Consider the following 11841-nt stretch of genomic DNA (forward strand, 5'->3'; position numbering starts at 1 on the left):
ATATTTCATTCATCATGTTGTTCACCCTACCTCCCTACCCAGAGGGAAGGGAATTAAAAGGTCACATCTTAGCCAATAAAATATATTTAGCTATTCTGGGGCAGGGGGGAAAGTATCTCTAATCAGTCATCCAAACAAGACAACAGACTACCCAGAAGGTTGCATGCTGCTGCACATCAATAAACATCTTTATCTAGGAACTGAAATGAAAAATATCAAACCAGAGAAGGTATGAAAGGGGAACTCAAAGTCCTGTCAGAAAAATTACAAAATTAAAGCTGAGCACTGCATTCAGCAAATAGACCATACAGACATGGCAGAAATAAGTAGCGCTGGGAGCTAGGTTCAGATAGCGCACTCTGGAATTTTAAGTAACAGGGAAAAACGCTTTGGATACATTCTATATCTGTATTTTCTTTCGGGTATCTGTAGCTTTTCTTTACCTCTTCAGTCTTCAGAGAACCACTTCATTATAAACATAACTTGAAACAAACAAACAAACAAGTAAAACCCTACTGATACCTGTTTCAGAATTCTTTTAATCCCAGAGATTGATTTTTTCCTCCATTCTTTCAGCCTTACTAATCAAAATGCTCCAGGAAACAGTCCTTATGGAACATGTGGAAATAAGAAAGAGTTCCTAAGCTGTACTTCCACTGCATGTCAAAACAAACATTAGATGTTTAAAAAGACAAAACCAATACTGGGATGCTAAAAAATAACAATGATTTTTACCATCCATGCTGCTACCAAAATACATATAGCAAACTCATCATCCTATTGAAGAATTGTAGCTGTAGAACAGTTTTCCCACCAGAATAAAACCACCAGAGAGTACTAAATAGTACTCTCTATGCACCCTAAACAAAAAAAAAAAAAAAAAAAAAAAAAAAAAAAAAAAAAAATATACACCTTGGCTTATGGCATTTCATCTCCTGAATGAACGGGTTTATATACACACAACTACACTGAAACAAGCTGTATAACATGATCGCAGCAAACTGACAGTGAAATAGGAGGTACTTCAAATGCCAAACCATAAAGCTTTTTGAGACTGGAACAGAGAATCAAGATTACATGATTACAAAACCACCGCCAAATAGCTGGCTAAGAAAGAAGAATGATGACAGCATTCATGCCTGGGAAGGGTTTGAAGTCACAGGTATCCGAACACAAGAGAAAGAAAACTTTGGGGTTCTTGATGCGAAAAATACAGAGAAAGAGCGAGCAAAGGGAGAAACCTTCCTTTGACACAAAGAAAATAAAAGTAAATTTATTTGGTCAGCTTTGCCAGGTACCTATCAGTGAAGTTTAGCTAACGTTCTGGGGGGAAAAAGAAGGAAAAACAAGCACATAAACAGAAACCCCTGCAAACACTACAATTTTACATGCAAGCTACAGTGAACAGACATATATAGTGTGTCATAGCAGTTAGAGTGAAAAAACATCTCTGATGTTATGCAACCTATCCTTTGTCAATGCAGAATTAAAGAAATGTATGGCACATTGGCTTTCTTACTTACATAATGCTGCTTCCCTCCCCCCATTCCTTTTTTTTCCCTCTTTTTAAGGAATAAATTCCTTATAACAATCTTCCTCAAAAGAGAAGGGGGGGAAAAAAACGTAATTGCTTCCCCAAACTGGCCAAAAGGGACATGCAAAACCATAGATAATCACCTGCTAGCTCTCCTTCTGACCAAGTTTGAACTTTCTGTACTGACAGACTTGACTCCTGCCAACATCATCTGACTCCAGCTCCGAGGATCGCTTACAGAATGAGACATCACGGCACATGACCACAAATGTCAGAACTTGACCCTTACAATATACAAAGGATCGATTCACTAAAAAATGCAGGCATATGTTAATCTCTGTTGAAGTCTACAGGTCCTAAGCATGAATGCTTCCTGCAAGAGGAAAGTCTGAAGAACCTACGAAAACCTAAGAATTTCTTAAAACGCTATTGAATTAGGAGTAACCCCATGCTTTCTGTACATGTTACTCTTTCCACAACAGTGTAATTCTTGGCACTAGGTAAGAAGTATCCAGCACTGTGCTTGACTGTTCCTCATAAAAGCTGATTATGCTCCCGCAGCCATTTAAAGGAAGATTCAAACGTATGAAATACCTACATAGCTACTTTTTTTGCTCATATTTTACAGTATAAAAACATTAATTTACAATAAATACTAAATCTGTCAAAGGAACAGTAATTTATTACTCTTAAAATAACTTTAGCCACTCAGTTTGCCCCCTGGTCCTATGTGCAGAAAGCTAACTGCCAGCAGTGACTGCAGCACCAGTTGCAAGCATGAGATTTAAGCTGGCACTCTTGTTAGAGCTGAGGTAATTTAAGAGGAATGTCAGCATGCATTTACTTTTCAAACTTTATTACTCTGCTTTAAGAAGAGAAAGAATGCCTGCTATTGTCATTTTTTAAATATTTACAAAATCTTCGGTATCTGGCTTTAGTCCTGCAGAATTAAAATCAAAAATCTAATATCTCTTTGAATTGGGTTTAAAAGAAAACAGAAAGTAATAATTAGAAAAAACCCACATTTAGTGAATACAAAGTTTTTAAAGAGAAACGTGAACCACTCTTCACTCTAGGCAAAGCTCAAGGCTAGCGTTGAATCAAAAGGAGCTATGTGTGGACAGCTCTGCAAGCTATGAGCAGTTGTGAATTTGGTTATCTTTGGTACCCAAGCCATTCAAGCCCACTTTCCTTTGAATGGGAAAGCTCCTACCATGGAGAGCCACAAGGGATGAACATCTCAAACTAATGGGTTCTACACCAGTTGCATAACTTTAATCCTAAATCAGAGGCAACGTTCTCACCATCCTGTCAGCACATTGAATTTCCCTCTCTTCTTCAAGTAGAGAGCAATGCTACCTATTTTAAAATAATCTTTATTTCTCTGTAAAGAGCAGGATGGTGGAAACTGACTCTGTAGCCATTTGGCAGCAGCCTTTTCTCACAGCATAGGGATGTTTCAAAAATCACCTCTGTACCATGAAGGCTTCCAAAGTCATCTCTAACAGACATGTATTTTATTATTACAGAAATACAGGGAAGAAATGAAGAAGCTGAGCAGAATAAAGCAGCAAAAGGGAACCATGTGGGAAGAGGCAATGTACTCTTTGGCTTCACAAATAGCAGGCAGCAGAAAAAACACTTGATACTTATCCTATTAAACCAAATGCTTTTCTGAACACAGTAGTCCAAATTTGTAATAGGAGCAGTAAGGATGAAAATGAAAGCCCATCCTGTCCAGCTGAAAAGGAATTCTAACAAAGTGAACCAAATGAAGTAACAACAGTTTATTTGCTCTATCCCATCCTGTTCTGACTAATGCCTGCTGGTAGGAAGGCACACTACTCAGGTGGTGGTGCCACTCAGCCCTTCTTCTCTCAAACAAGGCTCTCAAGAAGATGCCATTTTGAGGTAGGCACCTGTCTACTGGCAACAAGCATGAGAGCATCAACTCATTTTAAGCTGTCCAAAATGAGGCTATCACATGGTAGCATCTTTCAGCCACTACAAAATTTGCTTCCAAACTGAAATAGCTACCCAGAGGTGAAAAGCTCCATATCACATTTCTAATCCACATACCAGCTAGTCCTCTCTGCAATTTAATTTTTTTATTGTAACAATTCATATAATTTTTCCTGACCTTATTGGTCTTGCTCCCCTGAAAAGGTTTCCCAGATCACTTTATTTTTACTTTCATCTAGCAAGGATTTTTCTAATGCATGCGAGAGCTATTCTGTTGCTCATTATCTATTTGATAAAACATACTTCTTAAGGAAAAAGGTCAGATAAAAATTGGTATGATGTGGAGCTCTAGTGGTAGTGGGGAAGTAAAGCAGCGCATAACACCAGCTGTGAAAAAGCAGATACTGACCTTTAGTATGAAAACAGTAAGTGAAACATTGTAGCAGATTAATTTAAACAAGGAGACGGAAAAGGAAGAGAGCTTAGCATCAAATTCAACACTCTTTCAAGCTCACAGAACACATCTTTGCATACAACATGACCAGCAACCCTCATTTTGAGTGCACAAACATGAATCTTGTAATTTATTGCAGTAAAGCAACAGAAAAAAATAAGATGAACACTGTATGCTCATGCTAGTCTTAGAGGAGAAAATTACATAGAGTACAGGACACTAATGTTCCTTACCAAAACTATCTGGGAATTGAGTAATTCTATGCACTCTTTTAAACAGTCCTAGATGCATATACTGTCCTTTTCATGCTAGCCATGGTAACTCTTAGAGTAGCCAGTAAATACTCTCCTCTCAGCTGCAGCATCATCAAAACACTGTACCAACCACTGTAGTCAGCTTTAACACCGAGACTCAGTACTCTTTTCAGACTGATGTGTTTAGCAGGAATCGCATCCTAAACTGGAAAAGCTTCTTCCTTATACACACAGGACTATCACACACCCTATTGGCATACAAAATGAGCTCAAGTCTTGTTGACAGTTGATGTTCCACCTGTAAATGGGATGTTTTTTCAGAAAGGGTGGCAGGATATGGCAAGCATACCGTGCATCTAGTGTGCTTCATCACACAGAGGATGCTGGAATTCCCACATCACCCTGTGAAATGCTGGTATTATTTTCTTAGCTTCTAAGACACAGTTTCAACTTGGGTATATATTAGCAGAAGTTTATAAACAATAATGGCAGTTTAATAGCTAAAACAACATCAGTAGTTATCAGACTGTCAAAAAGCAGCATGACAAACATAGGAAACATTGCAGTGTGTGTGTATTGAACAACCAAACCCAGTATTAGGAGGCCCTGTTTCCAAAGTCAAGCAACATCGCTGGTTGCATAAATAGTTCTGAACCTTCCATATGAAAATTGCAATCCCTTACTAGGGGAACTGCTTTCACCCAAGACTACAGAAAAATGATACTGAAAAGCTTTTGTATATATTACTATTAACTTGCAATAGACTCGTTCCAATCCATGCTATAAATTGTTCAGTTTTTTTGCTAGAGACTTTTATCCTACATCCCAAGCTAAGCACACAATGCCTTGATTCAGTACTGCGCCATCTGAGGCAGAATATATTCCTTCTTGCTGGGATAGATCATTAAGTTTTTTATAAGTGTTATTATTTGGCATCACCCAGCCTAACCAGGGTTTTAACTAGCATTAATTCCACCCTAGTGTCACAGTGGAAACAGATAATTCTGGGCTTTCCACCTTTTCCACCCAAGGTACTGCTTCCCCCAGATCTGACTTAGATGTATTTGAAAAACACGGGATACCAAGCCCCTCCCCCCCGAATGACAAGCTTCAGAGACGCGATTTCCAAGCTGTGTGTTACCTGGTGGGCAGTTGCACTCTGGAGGCGCTTCTCTCGCTACTCGTATTTTTGCCAAGTGCTCGTAGGATTTCTGAGGGGGAGAAAAGCAACGTGAGGGCCCCTGGGAGCCCGCCCGCCGCAGCCAGCACTCCTGGCCGGCGGGGGCGCGAACCGGGAGTTCCCGCTATCCCACGGGCTGCGCACCCGGCCACGGCTTCGCAGCTTGGCCTCCACCAGCGGTATCTCACCGTTTTCTGCACCCCCACAACTGCAAAACCGAGCCCGACGCCACAGGGTTGCTTCCTCCGCCACAAGAGCCCCCCCCCTCCCCGGCATGAGAAAAGCGCCGAGTGTTGGGGGCCCCCAACTCACCCACCCATCCGCCCAAGCAGCCGAGCCCCTCCGACCCCCACCTCAGACCCACTTCACCCTCGGCTCCGCCGCCACCCGGGGGTGCGGGGTCCCTTTCCACGCTCCTCCCTCACCTCCCGCCCGCGGAGCAGCTTCGGTCGCCCCTCTCATCGCTTCAGGCGGCCCCCCACCCCCAGCACACTCTCAGGCCGAGAGCTGCCACCCCCGCCCCGCACACCTGGGCGAGAAGCCGCTCCACTTTCTCCTGCATCATCGCGTTCAGCTGCTCCAGGGAAAAGCCGGGCAGCAGCGGGAGCGGGGCGGCAGTAGAGAAGCCCCCTCGGGCGCCCTCGATAGCCGCGACCCTGGCCTGGAGGTCGCTGGTCCGCACCCCCAGGTAGACGCAGGAGGCGGCGGCCAGCGCGGAGAGGAGAGCCGCCAGCGCCGAGCCGCACGGCCCGGCCCATCGCGGGCAGCAGTCCCTGCCACGGCCGCGCTGCCCGCTGCCATCCCGTCCTGCGGCTCCGCGGCTCTTCACCAGCGCGCCTTTACACCCTTCAGCTGCGGCAGCTCTGATTTCCTTTCCTCCGCCCCCCATGGAGGCAATTAGTTTACAAACAGCGGCAACAAAAAACAATAACAGTAAAGTACGAGAAAAATAAATAGCGAAAAAGACAAAATGATAATAATTTAAAAAAAAATAGCGTTAAGTAGAAGGAAAGCCCTCAACCGGCTCGCACACTTTCAAGGCGAGGCGGCAGCCCGCACCGCAAGCCGCCCGGCAGCGGGTCTCCACTCAGCCCCACAGCAGGGGCGGCAGGGAGGGAGGTGATGGGAAGGGGTTGAGGATCCAAAAGCCGGCAGCAGGGCTGGACGCGGGGCGAGCCCCCACGGCTTCCACCCGCCCTTCGGAGGGAGCAGCGTGCTCTGCTAGCGGTTTGCCACTTGTCAGAGAGGTTTTCAGGCGCGGGGCGGGAAGCGTGTGTGTGTGTGTGTGTGTTCCCCCTCCTTCTCCTCCGCCTACCCGCTCTCCTCCCCGCCGTCGTCGGACTTGTTGCTCCCCCTCCACCTGCCCGCCGGCGCCCAGCAGCCGCGCCAGGCGGGGAAGCCCGCAGGCGGCCGACAGCCGCGTCGCTGCGCCGGCAGCCTCCGCGATACCCTGCGCTGCCCCGCGGACACCCGCGGAGCCACCGCCCCGCCCGCCGGCCCACCTCCCGCCTTCATTAGCATAATGTATTCACCTAGGCGGAGGAGCGGGCCGGGGCGGGCGGCAGCAATCTGCATAATGTGTGCTCGGGGCATTAGATTAACAAATGAGGGGGTACGGGCGGCGCCCCGCCACAGAATGGGGAGGTGAGAGGTGGGGGGTACCGGGAGGTGCCGCGGAAGGGGCGGTCTGCCCCGCCGGGAGAGGTGCTGGAAAACCGCGCTGATTTACGGCGGTTTATAGCCGGGCTGTCATGTCCACGGTGCGGGCATAAAACACGGGGAGTGTTCCCTCGTCCCGGCCTTTTTTTGAAGCACAGAGGATAAATGAGTGTAACTCAGCGGCCAGCTCCCGGCGAGCGCAGACACGGGACACGAGGGCTCACTTCCAACGGAGCAGCGTGAACTAGCCCCCCATTGCAGCGAGTTGGTTTAATTTTAGCTGATTCTGTTTGTTTACTTACCAAGTGGTTTCTTCACTGTTCCATGTATGCTGGCCCATTTGCACTGCTCCGGCTGTACAGCTAGAAAAGAAGCATTGACACCTGAAGAACTGCACATGTGGCCTCGTGGAGAGCTTGCTGGTTTCTGTTCCTTTCCCCTCTGCCTCTTACCTTACAAATGCTGCATTTACCTGTTGTGGTTTGGTTCTCGTCTTGGTATAACCACAGTGACATCTCTTGTGCGCAGCAAACTTCTCAAACCAGAGAAGGTTCTTAAAGCAGGACCAGACTCCGAAGGCACACATAGCTCACCCTGGCTGGCATTCACTCACGTGAATACTGACTACTTGCAAGATATAAAGACTCATGGAATGAAAAAGAGACTTGTCCAACTATGGCATTTCTCAGATAAGACTGAGAGTGCTGATTTGTACAAGGAACCAAGTTTCTTTATGGAGTCATATTTGTGCAGTTTTATTACCTATTGTTTCCCAAGTATTCAAGCAATCACAACTGCCATGAAGACAAGAATCCAAAAAGCTTTGTGGGCTTCAGTGTAATTACGTAGACTTTGAATAGAGCATACCAGAAGTTCATAGCTAGTCATTTATCCTTTGTAATTTGTCTTTTTCCTGCCTAAAAAGAAGTTTTGTGGACTCTAGTCAGGGAGAAGAAAACTTGATTACATAGCCCCAGGTGATCATTTCTTCATGATAAACAGTTAATAGTGGCAATGAACAGTTTTCAAACAAATTCCCCCAACTGCCACATACCTTATGACCAGGACTTGTGGATAACAACTGCTCTTTTCATAACAAGGCCTTGCCCACAGACTATCTGTTGACAATAAGAAGATGAAATGGTATTTGGAATGAATAATCTGACAGAAGAAAACAAATAATACTCACATGCTCTTATTTGGGCTCCCTGAGAGTGGTTTGAGCAGTCCCAAGCTGCCTCGGAGTGGCTGGCGGCCCGCGAGGCGCTCAGAGCCATCGGCGCCAGCTCCAGCGCTTAACATTACCCCCTGCTGTTAGTAGCCAGCGCCATTACTCACCCCTGCTCGTGGTGACATCCAGCAAAATAAAGCTGCAAACTCTCAAGATATAATTATGATTTTATGCAGGGTGTTACCAAGGCACTGCTGCGGGCAGGATGGCTGCCCATGCACTGCTGCTGCAGTGCTCAAGTGGGTGCTGCCTTGTCTAGGCCAGGGGGAAATTTCCTTCTGAGATCAGCTCTTCCTATTTCAGTGCAGATATGGACATCCTCTGGCTGCTTCAGTGCCCATACAGGGCACAAAAAACTGCATACCCATGTACCAATTTGACCTGGCGCCATGTTTTGCTTGGCCAGAAGGTGCAGTCTTTGTATCCAAGCATCTTTCTGTCCCAGCATCATGCCACCCATTTCATTCGAACGTGGCATATTCCACATTAGAAATTAACTAGCCTGAGATAGAAAGTCCCTTGTTGCATTAGATTTATATGTATTTGTTGTTGTAAAGATTGCCAAATGAGCCAGATCACAATGTTTCTGTTGGACACAATGCAAATCAGCAGCCCTCCTCTTACAGAAAACCATGGTGATTTTCCTCATGTATTTATCCACCTCACAGCAAGGCAGGTCCAGAATAGACTAGGCTGGACTACAGAATCTGAGCAGCAAGCTAAATGAAGCACAGTCTGATTAAATCTAGCACAGGAGTTGTTCGTGTAGGTGAAGAACATAACACAGCTGGTTCACCTAGTATAAAATTTTCTGGTCATGTCTGCCCGAACAGAGAGCATTAAGCAGCTGTGTTCAGTTACTTGATACCATCAAGTGGACAACCGGCAGGTTTGCAGTACGCTTACCCCATCTAAACACAATAAACTGGAGAAAAAATATGTAAGACTCAGCCTTGCTGCTTTTGCCAGCTTTCCACAAGCGGGAGGCAGAGCAAATCCAGGACATGCGTATGTTCAGTGCCAGTGAGCCTGCTTCTTATTTTGCAGCCATGATGATACCAGAGTTAAGAAGGCATCTACTTAGGATCATAGCTAAGATTGAAACCAGATTGCTGTAGCACTTTTGAGAATGCTATCCATGCAAAGAAAGACTGGGTTACTGGGTTGTTGGGGTTTTTCCCTCTCTTAAAAACAGCCACTATTTTTCACTTTTTTTTTTTTTTTTTTATTATTATTGGTGAAGATTTATAGGTTTTGAATTTGAGAATAACTTGGCCTAAGGAATCAAACTCCTACTCCAGGAATAAACCAGATGGCTGTAACTAGTAATTTAACTGCTTGCAGTCAGAAACTGTGTCTCAGACATTGCTGGTCACACTTAAGGTGATATACCATTCAAGGTCAGGTTACAAACCACTTGAAATGCTTAAAAGGTCTATTTTGTATCTGGTAGCTAGAATAAAGCAGCTTGAAATAAGAACTGTACCCCAGATATATTGAACTGGCCATTAACACGTGCAGGTGTTGCATAAGAACTGGCAGGTCTGCAGCACTGCAACTCAAACAGCAGCAAGAAAAGAAGAATTTTAAATAAGGTCTGCTGAAATGCTTGTGCATGGAGACCCGACGCAGCCATGCTTCCCACCAGGAGGGGAGTGCTCTCACTTTGAAGATTCAAATCTCTAAATGCCATGTTTCAGCAGATCTCGTGCATGACCAGGCCAAAGGTATTGACACAAGATGCTACTGTTTGCATTTCATGGGTCTGTGTTTGCAGATAACAATTTTCCACCAGACAGGACTAGTGTCTGGAGTTCCTTCCATATTTTTATGTCTACAGCTTGCCGTACTCTGGCTGATCAATCCACAATCCACTGCTGGATTTCTTTACCAGATACAACATAAACTCATGATTAGAATTACACAAAAAGAGATTGGTGAAAAATTAGCACTCGTCTGCTCGGTTTGTAAAGTATTTTGCATACATGGTTAAGAAAGGCAGAGAATAAAGAGTAGAAGTTGGCATTTGGGACTCTGTGTTGGCACTAAGGTGACACACACAAGCATAAAAGCTTGAATAGTTAATAATGATCGTGCATGCTCCAAAATAGAGTTAAAACCTTCTATTCCAAATGTTCCCACTTTCAAACAGAGCTTGTATAATATTCATTATACCTGGACTTGTATTGTATCTGCATTCTACTCCTTCCTCCATTTCCCTCACTCCTGCACAGTTCTGCCTTTGAACTAGAGTGCATCTTGCACCCTAAATGAGATTCTACTTCACTTTTGTATATTTACATGGGTAAAACGCAAGCTAGAACTTCAATCCAGCACTTCCATGACTTGCCTCACTTCTCAACCCTCTGGCAGGTTAGGTAGAATGCTATTTCTCACTGAGCTGTTCATAATACCTGCCAAGATAGCACAGAATCACCAAAAAAAACCACCAACAACCCAGAAAAAAACTTAATTCACTGTTCTGGGAAAAAAAGCTGGGAAAGCCTTTCACTTTCAAATATCCAAATTGATTGCCTTCTGGCACTTTAAATTTAATATAAGCACATTAAAGTACAGTATACATGATGCAGCACATTAATATACTTAGCAGATGGATAACACTTGCTCGTGATTTAATACTTAGATATACTCATTTCACATCTACTGTACAAGCACTTCATATATTTGAATCCTTAAGTCAGACTTATCTTCAGACTAGAGGCAATTGAGTCACATGAGCACAGGATTTACTTTATTAGTTCCATAACCCTACTGGTATTTTGGCAAACCTGATAATAAAAAAAATAAAAAATAAAAAAATAAAAAAAAAACCCCTCACATCTGGATTTTAATATATTTCACAGGATTTTCTTTTTCAACATGATGAAACCAGCTCTCCTAGACCTACAAACTAACTGATTCAAGACAAAACTCAGACTCTGTATGTCATTCTTTACTAAAATTCACAAGCATTTTTCATGTGAATGTATTACTAAACACTTCATAACAATAAACCAGCTATCTTACATCTGTCATAGCTTCAAATACTTGCCTTAAAAGGCAGTTGATGCTTGGGAAGCCCTGGCAAGAATTTTACTGAATGGAGAACCATAATCAGAAATGGGACAAGGAGACCAGACCTGAGAATCTCAGACTGAAAAAAAGACATCCTTGCCCTGGCTCCAGGCCAATTAATATCCCTTGGTTCCCTGGCTTGTTTATTTGTATATGAATGAAAACCACTGGAATTCATGGGTCATGGTGAAAGGCTAGGAGAACTAAGGCTAAGATTTGGATGAAGAGATCCTGAGCCTGCAAAGTCCTATATTAACACATAACTTCACTCACATGAGTAGTCTGATCTGAATCAATAGGATTAGTCATGGAAGTAAACTTTCATGTGTACTGGAGTATTTGGAGATATAAAAAATGCCAAGATGAAAACTAGCATTTCTGCAAGCACTGTCAATTATTTACACCCTTAGAATGGGATGAACCTCCTGAAACCTGCAGACATTGTGGCTCAAAGATGGAAAAGATTATTGTGGGACAAATAATTAGGAATCA

General features: G+C 43.9%; 1 protein-coding gene across 7 annotated transcripts in view; it reads right to left on the bottom strand.

The window, feature by feature from the left end:
• The window catches only part of COL25A1 (collagen type XXV alpha 1 chain), a 306555-nt gene extending 299817 nt beyond the window's left edge, over positions 1–6738 (bottom strand). For 3 of the 7 annotated variants that reach the window (XM_030492732.1, XM_030492734.1, XM_030492733.1), the window contains exons 1-2: positions 5914–6737; positions 5346–5415 (exon numbers count right to left, since the gene is read on the bottom strand). In XM_030492732.1, the coding sequence (XP_030348592.1) occupies positions 5346–5415; positions 5914–6273 (430 nt within the window). In that variant the 5' untranslated portion in view covers positions 6274–6737. Of the gene's footprint in view, positions 1–5345; positions 5416–5913 lie in introns of all 7 variants that reach the window. The other 4 variants (XM_030492731.1, XM_030492730.1, XM_030492737.1 and 1 more) reach the window with 3 other exon arrangements.
• Between the last annotated feature and the right edge of the window lie 5103 nt (positions 6739–11841).

Source organism: Strigops habroptila, chromosome 7, assembly GCF_004027225.2.
Source record: "Strigops habroptila isolate Jane chromosome 7, bStrHab1.2.pri, whole genome shotgun sequence".
NCBI classification, from domain to species: Eukaryota; Metazoa; Chordata; class Aves; order Psittaciformes; family Psittacidae; genus Strigops; species Strigops habroptila.